Genomic DNA, 23,837 nt, shown 5'->3' with positions numbered 1-23,837 from the left:
TGTTTGCCAAGTTGGGGTCTGTGCGGAGAGATGGGCGGGTGGAATCTAAGTTGCTTAGCCAAGACTCCATGGGTAATTTAGCCCAGTTGCTCTTAATTTTGACTTGGAGGGTAGGCGGGGGGGTTTTACAGGTGAGCCAGGTAAGCGGGACTAAGAAATGATCAGACCAGGGAAGGGGAGTGGGTTGGCCCACCACCAGCCGGTGCAGTTGCTAAAAATCGGGTCAAGTAGGTTGCCTTTTTCATGAGTAGGGGCTGTGACATACTGAATTAATTGTAAGGCTGCTAGATCATCTGTTATTTCCATGGCAGTATGATCTGTAGGAGTATTGAAATGGAAATTAAGATCTCCTAAAACCATGTAGTTAGCTGAGGACATGATTCGTTTGGCTATAATGTCTGGAAGAGACCTATGGAACATCTTAGCCGGCTCTGGGGGACGGTATATCAGAGTGCCGGAGACGGAGCTATTAGCAGTGAAATCAATGCTGAATGCTAGGCTCTCGCACTCAGGAATAGTTTCAGCTGTGGTGCGACAGCGGTACTGGTCTTTCAGTATGATAGCCAAGCCTCCTCCTCTCCCCTCCGTCCGGTCTAATCTATAGATTTGAAAACCAGAGGGTAAGGCTGAGACTATGTATGGCTCAGATTGAGATGTAAGCCATGTCTCCGTCAAGAAAACGGCGTCCGGCTTGCGCTCCTCTAGCAGCAGGGCAAATTGTGTGCTGTGCCTCGGTAATGACCTACAATTTAGCAAATACATACAATATTCCTGCGTCGTGGCTGGCAATGTGGTGTTGTAGAAGGGATGTTTGCATCCAAGGCAGCGGGAAGGAAGTTCAGCTGGTGAGTAGATGTGTGTGCAGTATACAGCAGCTGTAGTTCCTATGTTGTGGATGGCTGCTGAGCTGTACGTCCTGACCTGAGGTATGTGGGAACCTGGGATTGTGGCCCCTGGTCCCGTTTGGTCGCGGACGGGCGCAGACGGGCTTGCCTTTGGCGCGCCTTTGGCTCTCCGCCGGTGCGCCCGCTGCGCCCGTCCGCTGCGCTTCCGGGAACAGCACATTCTTTTATATGTCAAAGAAGGGGGTGTGGCCTGGGTCACACCCCCTTCTTTGACATATAAAAGAATGTGCTGTTCGTCCCACTTTTGTGGGACGAACCATTACAGTGATGCAAAGGAATAGTAAAGGAGCCAATAAAATAATTTGTATTGTGCTAATACTACACAGCCCAACATTATGTGCTTGTTTCCCATTTCAGTCTTGTATAGACGCAAGCCAGGACTATAAGGTTTCCTAAAAGCATCAACATTCTCAGTGTTCAATTGCTGATCCTTTGAGGGCAGTGCTTGAGCTCTCAGAAGGCGTCCTCCTAGCAAGCCTTCCACTGCTGCAGGGTCGAGCTCCATTATGTCTCTACATGCCCTAAGGCGCGCAGTGTGTGCTGCGGTAAGTCCCTAAGCAGCTGGATTATGATAACGTCAGCAGGAGGGAGCCATTTCGTGATGCAACACTGGATCCCGAGGCTGTTTACAATGCTCGAACTCAGTGCCCTAGCATCGTTTTGTGTGAATGGATAAGCGTTGAACACAGCCTTGAACTCAAGGGGATTGTGCTCTCCAAGTATCTAGCAGACGCAGCAGGGTGGGGAGGCATGGGTCTTCCAGAGCTGCAGGGGCTAAGAAGATGCCAGAGCAGCCTCCAGACATGCCCTCCAAGGAGCTGGAGGTAGGAAGCTAAACTGGTGGGATGCTAGAGGGGAAATGACAGAATTGGGCTTGGGAAAGGAGCGAGCCTTCTAGGTTTTTTTGCGTAGTCGGGACTTGTGCCCACAGTAAGGTGGAGCCGAACTCAGCAGAATTCCACTGAGTTTTTACGCAAGCTCAGTCCATCCCTACTCCTGAGTGTGAGGCACTGGAACCTACAGGGGAGAACATTGCTACTGTGGGAGACCTACCTGAGCTAGCTGGATGGTTAAATTCTGCCATGCTCAGAAGTACAGCCTCACTCTTGAGGGCCTACTTTGGCACACCAGGGCACAGGCAAATGGAAACACCTCTGGTGATCACCTCATATATTGAGAGATTGGTCTCCTGTATAGCAAACCTAAGGTCCCAGAGTCTGGGGCAACCTATGTGTTGGTGGTCCCCCAGTGCTACCGGGCCTTTGTACTGGAGCTGGCTCATGAAGTAACCCTGGCAGGACATCTGGGAGATGTCAAAACCTTTACCTGGTTTGTTACCCACTTTTACTGGCTCTGGATGAGAGTGATCACAGAGTAATTCTGTAGGTTCTGCACTATCTGTCAGGCCAGTGTGAAGTCAGGGGTAAAGGAGAATGCTCCCATGCTACCCTTTCCTGTCGTGGAAACCACCTTTGAGATGATGGTAACAGACATGGTGGGCATCTGAACTCCAAGACAGCCCTTGGAAATAGGTTTATCCTGGTCTTGGTGGACTATGCTACCAGATACCCTGAGACCATTCCTCTGAGGTCAGTAACTGTACCTGGAACGCTGGGACACTGATGGAGGTATTTACCCAGGTGGGTATCCCCAAGAAAGATATGTCTGTCAGGGGTACCAGCCTCATGTTCGCATACATGAAATCTATGTGGAATGAATGTGGGATAGTTTACAAGTTCTCCACTTCATACCACCCACACATCAAAGGACTTGTTGAGAGATTCAATAAGACCCTTAGAGGCACGAGTATGCCTGTCAGAGCCCTTGAGGTGTAAGTGGAACTCCTCTTGCCATGACTATTGTTTGTCTACAGTCATGTGCCTTGGAAGGGGGTTGGGATTCAGTCCCTTTTAACTTTTTTTGGTGCGCTATGTCAGTGGGCCGCTCACTGTTGAGAAGGAGAAATATGAGTAAGCTCCCAAGTACCCCCTGCTTCCCCCCCCGGGAAAATATAGTAGGCTACATGTTGGCTCTGCAGTCTAAGGAAAAAGGCCATTGAAAATCTAACCCACAAGGCCACTCCGTTGAAATTTCAACCTGAATAAAGTGTAGGTGATAAAGCCTGTGGAGCTCCAGGACTGTCTGATAATGTGAGGGCCAGTATCAAGGATGAGGCGTCAAAGATGCTGGAGTTAGGGGAGATTGAGCACTCCAACAGTCCGAGGTCCATCCCAGTGGTGCTGGCACCAAAGATTGCAACCATGGGCACCACAGCAGAACTCTAGTTCTGTGTGGATTACCAAGGGCACAGTCACTAAGACTGATGTTTACCCCATTCCCAAGCTGCTGAACGTATTGCTCGTTTGGGGGTTGCCAAGTTCCTGAGTACTTTTGACCAGACGGCAGCCAGATTTCTTAAACCAAGGGGACAAGGAGAGGTCAGCATTTTCCACCTCAGTGGAAAACTTTCAAATCTGAATGATGCCTTTTTGGTTGAAGAATGCCCCTGCACCCTTACAGAGGTTGGTCAACTGAGGAGTCTTAGCTGGACTGGAGGACTTTGGTGCCGCCTAGCTAGATGACATTGCTGTCTTCACCTCTACCACCTCAGGGAAGTTCTTCAGGCCCTGCAGCGGGTGGGCCTGACTATCTAGGTCAGTAAATGCCACATAGGGTTGGATTCAATGGTGCACTTGGGCCATCAGGTCAGTGGGGTCAAATTGCAGCCTCTCCAGTCCAAGATACAAACCATACTTGCTTGGGACCCCCACCCCCAAGACCCATAATGAGGTGAAAATATTCTTAGTCCTCATTTGATATTACCAGAGATTTGCTAAGGGATATGGCACCGTTATTGCTTCTTTAACAGAGATGACTTCTCAGAAGCATTCCAAAAATGTGATCTGGACAGAGGTGTGCCGGAAAGCGTTCGACACCCTGAAAGAATCCATGTACACATCTCCTGTGTCCAAGGCGGCACCTGATTTCTCCAAGAATTCATAGTGTGGAACAGATGCATCAAAGCATTGTATTGGGGTTGTCCTTTCACAGTTGAACAATGAGTGTTTGTACCAACCTGTTGCTTTCTTCAGTAGAAGGTTACTTCCAAGGGAACAGAGGTGGATTGCAATAGAAAGGGAAGCATTTACAATGGTCTTTGCCCTGAAGAAGTTGAGACCATGCCTGTTTCAAACTCCCATCAGATTTCAGACAGACCACTGACCCCTCGTATGGCTAATGCAATGTAGGGTGAAAATCCCAAACTTTTGAGGTGGTCCGTCTCCCCCCAGGGAATGGAATTTACTGTAAAACACAGCATTGGGACTGACTATGCCAATTTTTGCATGGCATTAGGACACTGTGCTCTTTACCCCTGCTAACCAGTGGTGAATTGCTTTTGCTCTCTCCCTTAAACATGGTAAAATTGGCCAACTCATGTTTTGCACATTTAATTTAGGTATAAGTCCCTAGTAAAGTGGCACTACATGTACACAGGGTCTGTAACTTAAATGCTACTAATGGGCCTGCAGCACAGATTGTTCTGACTTATGTAGCACTTTAAACACATCTCAGGCCTTCCATTGCAGCCTGTGTGTGCAGTTTTAAACTGCCCTTTTGACCTGGAAAAATACATTTTTGTGAGACCCAAACCTTCCTTTTTAATACGTATGTCACCTGTAGGGTAGGCCCTGGACAGCCAGAGGGCAGGGTGCAGTGTATTTAAAAAGTGGGACATTAACTTTTATGTTTACATGTCCTGGCAGTGAAGAACTCTTACATTTCTTTTTCACCACTGCAAGGCCTACCTCTTGCAAAGGATAAGATTGGGATTACCTTATTACATTTAATAAGCGGTAATTTCCAGATGAAAGCAGGTGCCCAGACCTTGTGTGATGTCTTTGGCATTGTAATGAAAAACTCTAACATATGGGGGTCAGATTTTAAATTACAATTTTTAAAATTCCACTTTTAGAAAGTTGAAATGTCTAGAATTGCTTGAAAGTAATTTAGTTATATTTGATAAAATGTCTGGTTACATTGTTTTAAAAAAGTTCTTAAAATATGATAACATTAAATTATAAAATATGTACTCTTTTTGCATATTTTTTATGATGCTAAATTGTAAATATTTATACTTCAAACATTTTGAAAGTTTTAATTTAATTTAACATTGTTTCCTATAGGGTGTTCATTTAAGTCCCTGATTCCATTTATTTATATGGGAGAAAGCTACAGTTCCATTGGTTGGTCATGTATGGTGCTGTACTCACTTCAGCTCTGAGTTACAATAATGTATTACCATTGTGGGTCTCTTTTTTGCTGTAGTAACTTTAGAGGTGCAGTTTTTGAATAGCAATGGGCTTACTCCTCTGTGGGCTGGTTCACGTCCCTTCCTAAGCTCTTCCCTGACCCTCCCATAACCCTTCCTTACCTTCCTATCTCCCTCCACTTAGTAGTAAGTATTCCCCATTTTCCAGCAACTTTTCTGTGTCCCTCCTACATTTACTCAAAAAATGTATCCTTATGGGTCGGGAGACTGTACACTCAGGATAAAGCTCTCCTCACATTAAAAGATAGGTGAGGTGAAGGAGTAAACTCTGTATGTATTTGTGAATATCATTTTGTAGTACTAAGAAATGTACTACAAAAATGCATTTCGTGAATAGGCCCCCCAATATGTTTAATTCTGACAGCCTCCGCCCTCCCAGGACCTAGTTCTCCTTTCCACCTTCCTTCTCAAAAAGTTGTCTCAAAGTGAAATATAACTATTAGGAGTTTATTTGAGATGTCTCTGGGGCGCTCTCTGACCTGCCCTAATAGCTCTTCAATATTGTACTACGATTTCATATCAAATACTCTGTCAATCCAGCCCAAACCCTGATAACAATCTCCTTCCATCTCCTGGTCCCCTCGGCCCCCATAATTTATGCTTTTATACACATTGCCCATTCATATACGCAAGGAAGAAAATTATATGAGATTCAGGAAAAGCGTAAAAACCTGGTTGTTCGACAAATAATTGCCTTCTGTTTGTTCCCTCTCCAGTTGTGTCTTGTGCTTTGCTAGTCCGGCGCCGGGGAACCCTTTGTGGGTAGCTGTGCGCCCTATAAGTGATATAAAATAAATAAATAAATACATTTCTCCCTTCTTTACTCCTTATATCCATAAAGCTGATCATCCATAAAGTGCTGCTGCTCTGTCTAGTGAGATACATTGTCTTGGGGGAAATACCCTTTTCATTCACAAGAGACTTTGTTCATTGCCTCTGCTTCATGTCCTTCCAACTACTCTCCCTGTCCCACTTTTTCCCACTCACTTCTTCTGTGCTTTGAGATATTCTGTGGTGGCTTGAAGAACTATACGAATAAGCAACATATCATCTTATCACACTTAAAGCTACTGGCTAAGGATTTGCATAGACAGCGACACTCGACGCGGCTGACAAAAGGAAAACCCGCCGGGAAGACGGCACGTAGGACTCTATAGCCACGGCCGCAAGAATACCCGGGGTTGAAAACTAATAGGAAGCCTGACATCACCGCATCTGTGAGTGCTAGGTGTTTGCACGGACGATATTAGCTGGGACAGATATACGTCCATGACACAAGAATCCACTGATTAAGATTGCAGTACCAATATACTGAATAAAAGCATTTTCTGACCTTAAGGATTATACTCACCCAGGTGCGATAGCATAGGTGGCATCAGTTAAAAGGAGAATCTTATAGTGTTTGTCCTGATGAAGGAGGTTGTAACAGCTTAAAAACGCGTTGACGCCATAGCAACTATTAAATCTGGAGTGGTTGACAACATAGGGCCTACAGGAAATAAATTAACCTAGCTTGTTGTTGTACCAAGGTAATCCTAATTAACATTAGCAAAGACAAAGATTAATGTCTGTGCCTTTTTTCCTTTGAATTTGTATGAATTGTATTTTTATGGTTTTTAACAATTGTTTTTATATATGTGCACATTCCTACTAAAAGTTTAAAAAAAAATCTTTGGTAATAAACAAACTATTTTGCTATATTGGTTTTGCTATAGAATTCTTCCTTGTAAGTGTTTCACGAACTGTGACAGGTCCAACCAGAATGTTTGAGTTGAGTGTATAAGTGGTTCTGATTGACTTAGACTATTACACAAAGGGAAACCTTCCTTTTTTACTTATCAGTATCTGGGTGCTCCATTCCCTTTGTAGTCCAAATGGAGCCCCTCTCTTCTATTTCGGATAAAGTTCCTTAAGACAAAATTTCTCCCTCTCTCTGTCTCCTTGCTGTCCCACTCACTGTGTCTTTCTTTCTCTTTTTCTGAGCCTCTTTGTCTAGATGCCTCTCTGGGCTACCCCCGTTGAGCTGTGCTAAGTGACAGGATGGAACTCAAAGGAGCCGTTCTGGGGAGTTTGAGCATGAATAAGCAATCTCTACTGTCCTTCTCTCCATCATCCTCTACCAACATTACTCTGCTCTCTACCAAAAAATCCATTGCACCATCCCATAACCGCTTAGCATTCCCCTCATGTTATCCATCTCCTCTTAGCTCTTCGTCTTATCACACCCTGTCCATAGTCTTCTTCCCCCTTCTTCCCCTTCAATACTTTCCTATCCTCCATCACATAATTCTCCTCTCATGCCTACTGCCCCCCTATTTTCCAACCTACAGCTTTTTAGCGCACTTCCTTATTGAGCTTTGGCCCTTGCGGAATGATTATAAACAGCGTTGGCATGGGGCACGCTTACCGAAGGTGTCATGGCTCCGAATTTCAAAAGTGAACCTAAAGAGTACACTTTGAGCAGCTTCCTACATGCTATGGTGGTCAGACGTGGTATGCAGGATCAGGGTAGATTTAGTGAGAAGGGCCTTGGAGGACAATCACATGGTCCTTAGTGCCAGAATGTACTCTGGAGGTATCTGGGCCTTTGACTGCCACAGCCCCTGGACTCGATCCACTTTTCAATCATAAGGCAGAGTCGTTTAAAGAGCTGCATGGAGGCAAGGATGGGTTTATGAGGCCACAAAGGAAGCAAGCCACTACATTCTGAATAATTTGCAGATATGAATGTCGAGGAGCGCTAGCAACAGAATATTTATATGCATTATTTTCTAAAGCATGCAATGACCTAAAGTCAAATGATGCTAAGAGAATTAACAATAATTAGGTAGCGCCAAGCCAGCGCTGAGCCAGGGGTATGGTTTATCTTTAAGAGCCATAACTCGAGCTGAGCCTTCATAATATTTGCCATGTACAAGTCAAAAAGTGTATTTCTTTACCAGTTAGAGGTATTTCACTTTAGCACATTACACTCTATCGCAGAATTGAGCAGCATTCATTAGAATTGACAGTTTATAAACATGAGCTTAGAAATGTCCACACTAACCATGGAACTGTTGCGACGATGTCAGGAGTGCCCCGAAAGGCAAGTCACGTGTCACAGGCTCCCTATATGTGGCCTGGGTAGTTATTGCAGATGTGGCAACTTGATAGTGTATTAAACCATGTGCAAGAGAGATGTTTGAGAGCGCGCGACACGGCAGACAAAATGGCCGCCCCTACCTGAGCTCCGCGATTTCGGCGGCGCTATTTGGAGAAGGACGCTCTAATTACCGGCGTTTTGGGTGCACTTTCGGCAGATTCTATCGTTGGAGATGGTTCCCCTCACCTTGTTTTTTTTGGGGGGCTCTAAACGCATTTTCTTATATGGATATCGGTGAAAATGCTCCCCACTCGAAAAACGGCCGCCATTTTGTTTTTTTCACTCTTTTTTTTTTAAACAATGATTGTTTTTTCCTCTGCTCCTGTTTCTGGCCCTCCGGTTCTCTTTTCAATTATTGCTCTTTTGCTGCAAATGTTGGCTACCTCTCAAAATTGATTGGTTTTAGAAGCCTCTTGGTGCTGTTTTTCCCTCAGCATTATTCTTGAAGTGCGTCACTGGAGCAGATGACTTATCCTTTGGTTCTATAATACAACGCTACCTGTTTATTGAAGTCTGTTGTAGTTGCTGAGAGCTTATTTCTCTTTGCGTGCTTCCCACTTGTCTACTGCTGCCTTTTTAGTCAGTTCATCACCTCTGTGCCTTGGGGGTGTCTTCTTCCATCTACATCCACGCTGCTCCTCTCAGCTTTGGTCAACATGGAGCATGCCCATAACTCCAAAGCTTCCAACGCAGCTTCTTCTACACACAAAGACTCTGCTTCTTCTGGTAAGCGTCTCAAAAAAGATCCCTCCCCACCCTCCAAGTCTCCACTTCCTGTTGCCTTAGAGGATATTATGGAGTAGCTACGTGTTATTTCTGGACTTACGTCCTACATTACGATCCATGAATGCCAGATACGGCCTCATTCACCCTTGCTTTTTCAAAGTGACTTATAAAGAAAGAACTTTCAGCTTCAACGATCCAGCGGACCTTCGGAAGTTTATCAACACTAATAAAGAAGACTCCATGGAACACAGCAGTTCTTAATGTTTCTGTGTTTTTTCTTGTTGTTTTATAACTTCATGTTATATGGTTCTTCATGGTAACATGTTCTTGTTTTTCTCATCATGTTTCTTTTAGGTCTCCCTTTCTGTGTTACGGCTGTATCATCCCTTCATTGTGCTATTCCATTGTCTATTTTTGCATCCTAGTACGCTGCCTTCCCTCCCCAATTGTTTGGTAAGTCTCCTTCATTTGTTTTATATTGTTGTGTTTGGTCTCATCACCCTATTGTACTGTTCTCCTTTCCTCTCCTATAACTAATGTTTTTGAGATCATTCATTTAACGTTTTCTTTTTTTGTGCGGCTGTTTGTCCTTTGCGGCTCCCGCTCTCACCCTATTGTTCTTCGTGCTTTTGATCTGCATGGCTGAAGCCCCTTGGCTTGTTGCCATTTTCTTTCTTTTACTTTATCTCAAGGGAGTTTTGGTTTCCCGTTCCTCTCTTTTCTCCCCTATTGATCTCCCACCTCTCTCTTTCTCCTTTAACTCTCTTTCTTACTCTGTTCTTCTCCGTATGGCATCCGTTATTCATTTCTGCTCTCTTCTTTTCATAATCCTTTGGCTTTTGATTTTAGACTTAGCTTCCTCCTTTCCACTTTCTTTATTTCTCACCTATTCTTTATTTTTTCTTTGTGGTAATTATGCATTCCATTTCCTCATGATTGTTGCTCTTTTTGAAATGATTTCTCTTTCCTCTATTAAGCTTTCCTTCCCTGGTTGGAGTGCATTTTCTCCTTCCTTATTTTTCTCAATTTTTATGTTTACTTTCCTCTCTAATCTTTAAATGACTGGTCTTCGAGTAATAACTTGGAATGTTAAGGGTCTCCGCAACCTGGTGAAAAAGCAAAGAGTTTTATCTCACTTAGCAAGATTGAAATGTCAGGTTGCTATGTTGCAGGAAACGCACCTTTCCCAAAAAGACCTATCCTCTTTACCCGAGCAGTGGGTGGGAGAAATTTTCTGTTCACCCTCAGTTAACCATAAGAATGGTGTTGTTATTTTGTTCCACAAGTCATTGTATGTTCAACTTACCAACGAGATCTCTGATTCCGACGGTATCTTGTACTTAGATGTTATAGTCAATAAATCTCAATTATCTTTCTGCAATGTTTACGGACCCAATGGTATAGACCTTACTTTTTGGAATGATTTTTCTAAGTTTTTATCCCCTCACTCAAATGTTGACCTAATTGTTGGTGGAGATTGCAATCAATTAATGGACCCTTTCCTGGACCGTAAGTCTCAGACCAGATACATTCCTAACAAGATGCAAAAGTCTTTTTCTAAAGCAATTTCTTCTAGAGGTCTAATCGACTCCTGGAGGTTGTCTCACCCTGATACCTTGGAATTTTCTTTTTTTTCCCCTGTCCATGCATCACACTCCTAGATCGATTATATTTTCCTTACTCAACATATTTTCCAATCCATGACAAATATTGAAATTGGTTCAATTCTTATTTCCGACCATGCCCCTGTCACCCCTAGCTCCCGTGGCAGGCGTTTTAACAATTCTCTCCTTCTGGATCCTCACTTTATAGATCAATTTACTTTATTTATGGATGAATTTTTTCATAATAATCTTAACTCTTCTTCCCAATTTCATTTTGTTTGGGATGCTTTTAAAGCTTCGGCTAGAGGCTTTATCATTGATTTTGTTTCCCGCAAAAAGAAGCACCTCTTTTACACATCTAACTTCCCAGATGCCCTTGCGTCCTTTACTAAAGCAAAACTCCAATTTAATACATTTTCTTGTGAAGCGGCCTGTAACCATCTTTTAAAGTTTAATTCTAAAATGTATGGTGGGCGCAACAAAGCCGGTAGATCTCTTGCTAATTATTTAAAAATCAAGAAACAAAAATCCAGCATAGCTATTATTACTGATTCACATGGTAATCGCCATAGTACGGATGATAAGATTCTCTCTTGTTTTGTTCCATACTACTCCTCTTTATATACCCCAGAATCGACTCCATCCCGCTCTCAAATAGATTCCTTCTTTCTTGATATTCCCAAGTCTCTATCCACAGGTCTTGATTTCTCCTCATTAGATGCCCCTATCTCTGAACAAGAGATTTTGCAAGCAATCACTCTTTTACCCAAAGATAAGCCTCCTGGCCCGACGGCTTTAACGTTCGCTTTTACTTCCAATTTAAAAAACATCTCATACCTCACCTCTCCTCCTTGATAGCTTCCTTTCTCGCTATGGGAGAATCTAAAGGATCCTGTACTCAAACCATGTTATTTTTACTCCCTAAAAAAGATAAAAATCCCTCACTCTGCAAAAATTATAGACCCATTTCTTTAATCAATACAGACTGCTAGATCTATGCAAAAATGTTGACCTCTCGTTTAAATACTGTAGTTCCAGATCTAATTAATGTTTATCAATCCGGTTTTGTCAAAGGTAGATCCATTACAGACAATTTTAGAACACTTCTCAATATAATTCATCTTGCTTCTAAGATGACTGACCCCCTTTCGGCCATCACCCTTGATGCTGAGAAAGCTTTTGATAGGGTTAACTGGGATTTCATGTTTGGGGCTTTACGATGGCACGGCTTCAGTCCTCATTTCATTGATCTTATTCAACTCCTCTATTCAGCCCCCTCCACTTCTATATGGGTTATTGGTGCTCAGTCTTTTTATTTCCCCTTGCACAGGGGCACCCGACAGGGCTATCCTCTATCTCCCCTCCTTTTTATTTTAGCATTAGAACCTTTCCTTAAAAAGATCCGGTGCTCCACTTCTTACTCTGGTTATGTTTATAAATCACTGGACATTAAGTTCACTGCATATGCCGATGATATTTTACTTTATATTTCTAATCCTTCTACTTCCCTACCTGCCCTTTTTACCCTTACTTAATGAGTATTCCTCTGTTTCTGGGTATAAGCTAAATATTGATAAGTTTTGAAGTTTTACCCCTAAATAAGCATTGTCTTCCACATATGTTTCAGGACTCGGGCTTTGAATGGAATCCTATTGGCATCAAATGTTTGGGTGTCCTGTACTCTAACTCGATTAAAGACACTATTAAACTCAATCACAAAGATATTCTTTCCAAGCTCTCTTCTCTTATAGAACGTTGGTCTCCATTATTTTTATCCTGGTGGGGTAGACTGTCCACTATTAAGATGATGCTTCTTCCCATTGTTAACTTCTATCTTTCTATGTTACCCATTTCTCTTCCCGCCTACTTTTTTACACAAATGAATCGTATCTTTGTTCGTTTCCTTTGGAACAATCGCAAATCCAGGATATCTCTCTCCTGTCTTCAACATCCGAAGCACTCGGGAGGGGTAAACTTTCCGAATATTGTTTGTTTTCATTCTTCTTTCACTTTAAAACAAATTTGGCCATTTCTATCTGATTCATCCTCTCCTCCTATCACTGCATGGAGTGCCTTGGAGCTGGCACAACTCTCTCCTTTCCCTTTCCTCGCTGCCACTCACCTATATCAACCTCCTAAACGCTTCCTTTCACCCACTTTCAAACTCTCCAGAGCGCTTTCCTTCTCACTGTTTCGCTCCTCTTTCTCGCCAGCTCATTTGCATTCACTCACACCGTTATGGTATAATAACTCCCTTAAAATTAATAATAAAGCTCTCTGGGGGGCGTGGCTTGCGCACCGCTGAAGCATGGCGTGTCGCGCTTGAGCTCCGCGGCGAGTGTGTCCCGTTGGAGATTATCCTCCGCTTCCTGACTGCCCCTTCTCACCGAAACGGCATTTCTATGTGCCGAAATATGCAGGGAGCTGTTTGATGATATTTTCGGAGTATTCTGCCGACGGCTGCATGTCTTATCTGTCAAGCTGCTGTGACGCTCGGTTTCCTCACGGGCGGCAGCCATTTTCCCGCTTCTGACGGAGCCGGCATTTCTCTTTAGAGGTGCCGCTTTGGATACAATCTTGCCGGCTGTGGTGGATATTCAGGACATTTTACCTACAGTGCCTGCAATTGGTAAAAAAAAATGTTTTCTTCTTTTTTCTGCTCTTTGTGCTGCTTGGCTGGATATTATGTTGCCCACGCTCTGATTTCCTCAGTGCAGATCTCTGTTGCTGGCACTGTTTTTTTTTCTCACGATGTCTTTGATGTAACCTCTGGCTGTCTATAAGGCTCTACTATACAATTTTGTGCCTGCCCTTCATATAAGTCCGCCGCTGTCATTTATTTGGCGCTCCTTACGCTCAGTATGCTGTATTTCACTTTTTTTTGGTGTGGACTACGCACTTTCTGTCCTTTTTTTTCCTCAAGTGGCTGTGTATTTTTCTTGGGGACTGTTACTTCATGGCTGCAATTATGAGCCGTTCCTCAGCTAATAAAGACTCAAAAGATGCTGGCACCTCGCTTAAAAGACTTAAGCCATTGTCTCCTACGCCTGAGTCTGCTCAGTCAGACACCAACTCTACTCTTGGCACAATATTAACGCGCCTTAATGAAGTGCATGATTTTGCACAGTCAACAAAGACTAATACAGATTTACTACAAGTGGAGGTGTCCGCTATTAGGAATGATTTCAGAACCCTTTCTCTACGTGTGTCGGCCACGGAGGCACGTATCAGTTGCACAGAGGATAATGTGCAGACACAGTCCAGGTACCTCAGCCACTTGGAGCGTTCAATGGCGGCATTGCGAAAAGATCTCACTGAGCAGGAAGACCGCAATCGTAGATCTAATCTACGCATTTTTGGTCTGCCGGAAGATGCAGAGAAATCATCGTCGTCTATGATTGATTTTTTATATCATTGGCTTCCTGACACTCTACAAATCTCATTCCAGAGAGAATTTGAGATAGAAAGAGCACATCGTGTTCCAACTTTTCAGTCTAAGTCTGCAACCCAGCCAAGAGCGATAATTTTTAAGCCACTGCGTCATCAACATACAGAACCAATTCTTTCTCATATGCGAAAATCCAAAAATGTCGTCTGGGAAGGCCATCGAATTTCAATTTCTCAGGACTTTGCCAGAGATACAGTCATAAGGAGGAAGGGCTTCCTTAACCTTCGGAAACGTCTGTCTGAGATGAACATTCCCTTTTCCTTTTCTGGTCCATCGAAATTCCGCATTACTTACAAGGGACGTTCCAGAATTTTCGATGAGCCGGCTGATTTAGCTACCTTCCTGGATAACCAGATGGAGATACAGATGGAGATTCAAAGAGCGACTTCGCAGGATCCTGGTGCCTCGGGCACTTGAAATGTCTCCTTTTGTCTCCTTTATGGTGGTTTTCTGTATTCCCATGTTTCCTCATTTCTCTCCTGCTGATCGTATTTTACATTCTTGATTTCTAACTCTGTTACTGGAGTTTTTCCGTTCTGCTTCATGTCTGCACTGTCTTCTCGTTGTTTCCCCTTTAATTAGTTTCTCCTTTTAGATTTCTTGACTGCTTCTTTTTCTTACTATTGTTGTTTACTTTCCTATTTTATTTCTCTGTGCTCTATTTTACTCCTCTCCTTAGCATATCTTCTTTCTGTATTCTCTCCTTCTTTCACAGTTATGTTGTTTATTCTATTTATCCATATCATTTTTCCTCTTTATACTCTTTACTAATCTGTCTCTATTGCTTGCTTCTTAGTCTGTCATTATTTAAGTCTCATTATCTTGTCTTCAGCTCTAGTGGTATATATTTCATTTTTAATATTCATCTTGGGACAGTTTTCATTGTTTGATGCTTGTCTATTAATAACAGTTGCCTTTCTCTGATATGTATCATCTCTTCTCTTTCTTTTTCGCTTTCTATCCTCCTTCTCTCTTCCTTTCTTTTCTTATATTTTTCATATGTTCGTGCATTTTTCAATTTCAATTACATATCGTAAGTTTTATGCAGTTAAGGATTGTTCATTAATGGAATGTTTCTTTTTAGGATACACATAGTTATCTTCATGGTTTGTGTATTCTTTTTTACTTTACCACATTGTCTTTTTCAGTATCAGATTGACTAGTATTAATACATATTATATGTATGATACTTGATATTAGTTTATTAATTCAGTGTGATTTTACAGATTTACTTGTTGCATTGTTCTTATTTATACTGTTTTGCTGATATTCGTTTATATTTTGATTATTCCCATTTCCTACTTTAATGTCATCAACTAGGTACTCTACTGGGGCTATTGATATCAATTATTATCCCTCCTTGTACGGGTCTCTTGCTCGCCTTTCCACGTTCTCCCTAGTATGAATTTGGTCTTTTTCAGACCTCCCCTGCTGTTTCTTCTTTGTCTTCTCTTTTCTTCTTTTCTGTCTCTTTTCCTATTTCGGATTTCCCACATGGATTCTCCCTCTTCGTTCTTTATGTTTGCTGTTTGGTTGCTTGTCTCTGTGCGGTTGGTTGTTTCTCTGTCATCATGGTGTCTTTTCTCTTTTTTTATGTACTTCCATGCCGGGTTTGAATGTATTATCCCTTAATGTTAAGGGTTTAAGTCATCCGGTGAAGAGGTCAAAAGTCTTAGATTATTGTAAATCTCTTTCTTCGGACCTGGTCCTTTTTCAAGAACCCAAGGTCTCTACCAGAGAGGCGTTATTTTTGAAGAAAGAATGGGTTTCTGATGTTTGCTGTTCTGATGCCTCTGGTAAACGAAATGGGGTCATTACATTAATTTCAAAGAATTCAGGTTAATCTATAATTTCTTCTGATCATGATTCTGAAGGTCGTTGGCTGTTAAGTAATTGTCTGATGGACATAAAGATCTTTATGTGATGAATATCTATGCCCCTAACATTGACGATCCGACCTTTTGGAAATCGATTCCCAAAAAATTACATGATACCCCGCATTCTGGGAATCTTATTGTTGGCGGTGATTTTAATTTACCGATGGATCCCATTTTGGATAGGAATTCAGCTTTTCAGTTTCGTCCTCCAAAATCCCATAAACAATTGCTTAACATGTGTTCCCTTACTCAGCTTCAAGATATATGGCGTCTTCAAAATCCCACTGGTAGTGACTTTTCTTTCTTTTCTTCACCTCATTCTTCCTTTTCTCGTATTGACTATCTACTTGTTCACTCTTCTCTTGTTTCGTCCTCCTCTTCTCCGCTTATTCATCCTATTTTGATTTCTGATCACGCTGCGGTTACTTTTACTTTGTTATCCTTTGCTCCTAAATCACGTCCTCGCTCCTGGAGATTAAATACAGAAGTTTTGCATGATACTGCTCAGGTTAATGAATTCTCTAATGCAATACAAACTTTTTTCCATGAGAATGAAGGTTCAGTCTCTTCCCCAATTGTCCTCTGGGATTCGTTTAAATGCACTTTCCGTGGTCAGGTTATTAAATGTATGTCCAAACGGAATTCTGATATTAAAAAAGAGCTTGCAGATTTATCAACTGAAATTAAAACTCTGGAATCTACCTTTAGACAATCTAGGGATGCATCCTGTCTACAGTTAATAAAACAATTAAAATACAAATATAATACTATAGTTACCAAAAGAACCCATATTGGTGTACAAGCGCAGAAATCCAAAAGATTATTGTTAATGAATCGAGCTGGGAAGATTCTTGCAGCTACATTAAAATTTCAAGATTTCTCATTTAAGTCCTCTCAAATTTCTTCTATTACGGACCACTCGGGCTCTAAAAAATTTCAGACTGGGGAAATTCTTGAAGTTTTTCGTGATTTTTATAATAACTTATATACTCCTTCTAATCAAACCTCTTTTGAACATTGTCAAGATTTTTTAAAATCTGTTCCGGTGCAGTCGGTTTCTGAGGATGATCGTACTTTTTTAAATGGCCCGATTTCCCCTGAGGAAATTGTTACCGCAATTAAAGCTACTCGTTCTGGCAAAGCTCCGGGCCCTGATGGCTATCCTATTTTGTTTTATAAAACTTTTCTCCCTGCGCTTGTTCCCAAATTGCAATCTGTCTTTGATTCTTTGGTTAAAGATGGTTCTGTCTCTGGTACTGCAGCTGAAGCTACTATTGTAGTGATTCCAAAAGAGGGAAAAGATCATTCGGATCCCAAAAACTTCCGTCCTATTTCTCTTCTCAACATGGAAGCTAAGATTTTTGCCAAAATCCTGGCCAAAAGATTGGAATCCTTTATTCCTCATCTTGTCCATCCCTCTCAAACCGGTTTTGTAAAGGGTCGGCTTGCGCGCGATAATATACGCACTTTTTGTCATATTCTTGGATCAGCTAAACGATCTCAACTCCCTGCCGCGGCCTTAGCCCTTGACGCTGAAAAGGCCTTTGATAAGGTCTCTTGGCCGTTTCTTCGTGCTGTCTTGTATGCACATAACCTTGGTGACTCCTTCATTAATATGGTAATGTCCTTATATTCTCAACCTAGAGCTAACATTAGAGTTAATGGTGCTATGTCGTCCTTTTTTGATCTTCGTCAGGGCACTAGACAAGGTTGTCCTTTATCTCCACTTTTGTTTTTACTATCTATTGATCCTCTTCTCAGATTGATTGAGTTACACCCGGACATTAAAGGTTTTTCTTTTGGGCCTCACTGTATTAAAACTGCTGCCTACGCAGACGATGTTCTTATTTTTTCAGACGATATCGCCTTGGCTATTCCTGCTATTTCAAATACCATTTCCCTCTTCTCAAAGGTTTCAGGCTATACCTTAAATAAAGATAAGACGGAAATGTTCCCTTTGAATGCCTATTGTTTCCCTTCACATATGGGCTCTGCGGGTTTTAAATGGCAGTCTACACATTTAAAATACTTAGGTATTTATTTCTGTTCTACCTTATACGTCTTTTGGATACATGGTCCCCGAAACATATATCCTGGTGGGGTCGCCTCCAGACTCTTAAAATGATGATAACACCCATTATTAATTTTGTATCATCCATGCTTCCGGTTAAGTTATCAGATTCCTTTTTTCATGAACTTGATGTTCTGACCTCTAAATTTTTGTGGAATGATAAACGTGCTAGAATTGCTTACAAATTCTTGCGACGACCTTGTGATATGGGAGGTTGCAATTTTCCTGATTGGGAAAAGTACCAGACTGCCTTTTTGGCTTCTCAAGGTGCTTTATGGTTCTCTCCTCCACCTCTTCATGTTCCCTCTTGGCTGTTAATAGAACAGGAATTAGCATCTCCTTTGCCGACAGCCTCTTTTTGCACCACATCTACTTTGCATATCCTGTTCTATCGTTCTATAATTCTTGATACAATTGCTGCGATCCGGAGAGTAGACAAGAAAGTGGCAATCCCATTACATAAAACTAGGTGGTCGTCTATTTGGCGGAATTCTAAAATTAAACTCAACATTACTCCCACTCTCATGTCCTATTGGGCGGCTAAAGGGATTTCCCTTGTTAAGCATCTTTATGGTGCTAATGATGAGCCATTACCCTTTTCCACCTTGGCTCAAAAACATTCTTTAACTAACTTAGATTTTTATACTTTTCTTAAAATTAAAGTGGCACTTGCTAAGGTACATCTTCATACTACCTCTTCTTCCATTTCTCTTTTTCATATCTGGACTAAATCTGGTCACGTAGCCTCCAAAATTTATAATTTTTTATCATCTGTTTCACTACCCGCACATACGGTTGCTCAACAAAAATGGCTACATCATTTTGTTCGTGGAGTTACGGATCATATTTCTTCAGACACTTGGCAATTGATTGGTAAACTTTCTCTTCGCAATAAAATCGCCCCATCATTAATGCAATCTAATGTTTTCTCTGTCAACCTCCTTCATTGGACGCCTGTTCGTCTACATTCGCTCAATCTCAAAGATGACAATTTATGCTGGAGCTGTGGATTATTGATGGGCGATTTTCAACATATGATTTTTGAATGTTCCCTTCTCCAGCCTTTTTGGAACCTCATTCATAAACATCTCTCTCTCATCTTTGGTATTGAGTTCCAACTCTCTTTTCCATTAATTTTATTGGGTCCATTGGCTGCCCCTGTTCCTCCCCCTTGGATCCAATGGAATTACAGTTGATGGATCTCCTTTTGACTGTTGCGGTGAAAGTCATACTTATGGATTGGAAATCCTTTTCCTCTGTTTCTTATCATACTTGGTGGGCTTGGGTCTCCTTTTTGCGTAGTGCTCACACCTCGGTTGATCAAGCTCACCTTTCTCCATCTATCTCTAGTGGGGTCTGGAAAGCTTTGGATGATTATATGGATTTGTCATCAAAAGGGATGGTTGCTCAGTTTCCTTTTGATGTGTCTGTTTGATTGGCGTCTTGTGTTCTGCGTGTTGGGTTAGTCCGTTGGGAATCCTTCTTTTTCTTTTTCTTCTTCTTCTTTCTCTTTCCTGTCTTCTGTCCCCCTCTATCTTTTCTCTTGTTCTCTCTTTCTTTCTTCTTTCTTTACTTCTATATCCTTCCCTGACCCCCGATTATAACAGCTGATAGTGATACATTTGTTTATTGATTTGATATTAGCCTTTACCTAATTAGTTTCTTTGTTTATAACAGGCTACTTTTATTTATGAATGCATTTATTATGCTTACACCTCAAGTTTAGCCTCTGATTGTTTGTTTATCTTGCCTCAATTGTATCACTTTCATTATATTATGTACCTCTTATTCTTTGTCACTTCTTTATAAAATAAAATACCTTGATATCAAAAAAAAAAATAATAAAGCTCTCTTTGGGAAGGAATGGATTGATAAAGGTATTATGCTTGCTGATAAGCTTTTATCCCATGGTTCTTTACTGGATTTATCAGATATTTGCTCGTCCTTTCATATATCCAATAAGCATTCTTTCCAATTCCCAGACTTTAAGCTAGCTTTTTCTTCCCTTATCTCATACCGCAATTCTCTCTCGGTTGACATTCCATCAGACTCTCTTCATTTAGATTTCAGCACCCCACTCAAAGCTGCTACCATTTATAAAATCCTCTCCCGCTCTATCCCTGATCGTCTAAAATCCAAAACAGAACTTGCTTGGGAAAAGGATCTATCACAAGATTTTTCTTTTTCTGTCTGGGAGTCCATCCGGTCTAAGATTCACACTGTGTCCCGTTCAGCTAGCACTACTCAGACTCTGTATTTCTTTTATAACCGACTTTTCCTTACCCCTTCTGACCTTCTCTAGTTTAATGCCTCTGATTCTAGTCAATGCTGTTCCTGTACTCACCCTGATAGTAATATTTTCATATGTTTTTCCAATGCCCCCTGGTTAATTTCCTATGGAAAAGTATATGGCGCAAGCTGAATGATATTTTGGGCTCCAATCACGCTTTTGATATTGTTCATTTTTTTTAGGTGGTTCTTTTCCTATATGGAATGTTTCTAATATTGTTCGCCAATTTATAGACTTGTTTATAGCCATCTCTCTGCAGATTATTACTACAAACTGAAAAGATACTTAAAATATCTCCTATGCTGCATGGTGAAATCTGCTATGTCATCATCATAGACTTGATCGTGCCAATGCTACAACTACCTCTCTTTTGATTAAAAGAGATGTGTTATGGTTACCTCTAACTGATTTTCTTTCCAAACGTGTAACATAATATGCTTTACTGTTATTAATATGTTATTTTCACTTTTCATCTCTGTTCTCTATTCTTTCTCCCCTGTTTCTTCTTCTCCTTTCTCTCTCTCCCTCTTTTCCTTTCTTTTCCTTTCTTTCCTTTTCTCTTTTCTTGCTTACCCATTATCATTTTTAAAAAAGCATTGTCTCTTAGTACAGATATTAGGTTTTCCCCTTGTTTTTTTTTTTGGGGGGGGGGATTTCTTGTACTTTGCAATTCGCACTTTTATTGTAATTAACATGTAATAGAGGACCTCAAGGGTGAAGCAAATAAAAAACACGGTTTGAAGAGTATGCCCTCAATTACACAGGGCCCCGTCATGGCACACCCCACGGATAAAACCCCGGCCACCCCCCGCCCAAGCAGCTCGGAAAAGCCAGCACCCTTGGCCCTGCCCTCTGTTATATATTTTTGCTTTCTTGTATTTCTTATTGCATTGTGAATTATACTTTGTACTTATGTTTTACTTGGTATAATTGCTCTAATAAAGCCTTTTAAACTTAAAAAGAGAGATGTTTGCACCGCACGCATCCTGAACGGATGTATTAGCGATGTTAATGCACTGTGTTTAATTTTCTGAGCTACGTCACCTCCCTGTATTACAAAAGGTACGCGTTATTTACATGTCATATCAAATTAGAACAAGAAGACTTTCTAAAAATAGACAGAGTTAAGTTAAGGAAAAACAGGCTGCCCTATTTTAATGTTAGTACTGCTTGCTTCGTCTTACTTAGCAAAGAGACAGATGTCAGTAGAAGCTGAACCTCTTGAGTAAAAGCAGCTATATGATTTAAAAAAAAAAAGTCTGGAAAAACCCACTGAGTTCACACAACAGAAGTGAAGTGCAGAGCTCGGATGCCCACACAGGTTCCCACATAGGCTCCACCCTGCAGACTTTCTGCATTTATCATTATCCCCTGGGGATGGACTGGGCATCAGGACCCTTCAGAGAGCTGTGGAACTGTGAGGTCCTTGGAGAGAGACACAATGCTAGTGTGGTAGTGATTTTTCAAATTGTCTGCATCTGCAAAACAACGGTAGCGCTGGGCAGCACATCCTTTGCTGGAGGAGGGGTGAGGGATGGAGGGCTTGGGGCAGTGATAAAATAACGAGTGGCAGAAATCACATGAAGGCCTGGCTTGTTTTTGGCTCAAGGGTACAAGGAACTTCGAGCTGAGCCAGAGCCAGGCCTCCGGCTCCAGCCTGGCTCAAGCCTTCAGTGGATCATTCATCTCTATTTTTGAAACAGTTACAAAAATTACACTTTTTCATGCTGGCTTGAAGGGGTTAATTTTATGTATATGTTCCATTACTTGCCCAAGACCTTTGCAAAGTTCGTTTTGTAACCTCAGTTCAAATTAAAACGATGAGAATTGGCCACAACTGCTGTTTTTTCACCATTGCACATTCCGGTGTTCACAAACTACAAAAAAACGATTTGTGAGCACATAAAATCTGATTGATGTTGTAGGCGGGTAAGGTTGTTTCACCTGCCATTAAGTGATGCAGGAAATCCTGGACCGATTTGTGAATTATAGTCACGGACAAGTTACAGTGGGCAGTGTTAAAGGGGGCCTCTGAGTAAGCCTCATACTCACCTTTACTGTGTCGATCGGGTGGCCCACAACCAGTCCCAGAGCACCTGGCAAAGAGAGATAAGGGGTGAGAAATTTGGCACTCAGCTCTCACTACCTTAAACATTATCAGAAGGCCATAGGAGCAGTGGAGCATACATGAGTACAATAACTGAATTGTCTAATAGTACAGCTCTTAGAAACAAGGGGTCTTATTTATGAAGGCCTTGCGCCGCCGGTGCGTCACTTTTAACATGGGAAAAAGTGACGCATCGGGTGCGCAAGGCTTTCGTAAATGAGGCCCAAGGTGTACTCCGTCAGGAGCAGTTTCTCACAGAGGAACTATTCATTTTTAGGCATTCAACACTTACATTTGCAGCAGACTGTGATTATGGCCTAATGTCGGTGGAAGCTAAAAAGCACTGGGTGACGTGTTCTTCATCTTTGTTTTCTGTGTATTGAGCACAAATAGTTTTTCAGATGTTATTGGTAACGTTAGCACGTTTATTGCATGTGTCAAACGGACGGGGTTTAATAACTGCCAAATGAGTTTATTTTGTCCACTCAATTATGTTGGGGTCTCAATTTCCTGTTACACAAGATGTTGAATGACCCTTGACTGGGGCTGCCACCCCACTCATGTCATTACAGGCCCCGTTTCCTGTCCTGAACCTTTCCCTACAAATCACTGCTTTCAGGTGTGGTAGTCTAGTTAGCTCCATGAAAGCAATACAATACTATAAAATCCGGAATTCATTAGGCTATCACACAAAAGTCCAAGAAGCAAAATGGTGTCTGTAATGAACTGGAGGGAAGTGCTCACCCTACCTTTGACAACACTTTAAAAGAGATTGCCAAATAAGAGCAATTTAGGGAAAAAAGCTTCGATTTCTCAAAAAAACACTCCCAAATATACTGGATACATTTGAAGCTAATCTTGGATTTTTGGGGAAAATTTACAGAGAATTCCAGGAGTACTGCTGACAAGCTGTGACTGTCACGTTTTTTCCAGGAATACTCACATGCATATGTAGCTATGCATGCTTATATGTAGCAAAAGGACATTTACACATGAATATATTCAATGCAAAGTGCATTTGCACTTTACAGCGTTTCCCACAGCCACAAAACCAATTGTGAAAGGGTTACCGCCTCAGTTCCATCATGACGTTTACCCAAATAAATCTCCTACCTTATCCAGGATGGCGATGTACGTTCTAAATATATGCAAATACTGGCAACATTGTTTGTGGGTGTTCACCTACTTATGCTTGCACCCAAGCCTGGAACCCGCATGCCCCTCCTGCAAACAGATTTGTCTTCATGTGAAATCCCACCATACTGAAATCATATCACATATGAGCACATCCATTTAGGAGTTCATATTCACTTTTGGGTTCACGCAACTAAATTAAA

At 41.6% G+C, this 23,837-nt stretch overlaps 1 protein-coding gene across 1 annotated transcript in view; it reads right to left on the bottom strand.

Moving 5' to 3' along the window:
* The window catches only part of SLC25A45 (solute carrier family 25 member 45), a 256,040-nt gene that overhangs the window by 152,640 nt on the left and 79,563 nt on the right, over positions 1 to 23,837 (bottom strand). Inside the window, exon 3 of the mRNA XM_086936773.1 lies at positions 22,446 to 22,489. Within this exon, the coding sequence (XP_086792899.1) occupies positions 22,446 to 22,489 (44 nt within the window). The remainder of the gene's footprint in view (positions 1 to 22,445; positions 22,490 to 23,837) is intronic.

The sequence above is a fragment of the Lissotriton vulgaris genome, chromosome 9 (genome assembly GCF_964263255.1).
Source record: "Lissotriton vulgaris chromosome 9, aLisVul1.2, whole genome shotgun sequence".
NCBI lineage: Eukaryota > Metazoa > Chordata > Amphibia > Caudata > Salamandridae > Lissotriton > Lissotriton vulgaris.
The sequence above is the reverse complement of the archived record's forward strand: the minus strand, read 5'-3'. Positions and strand labels throughout refer to the sequence as shown.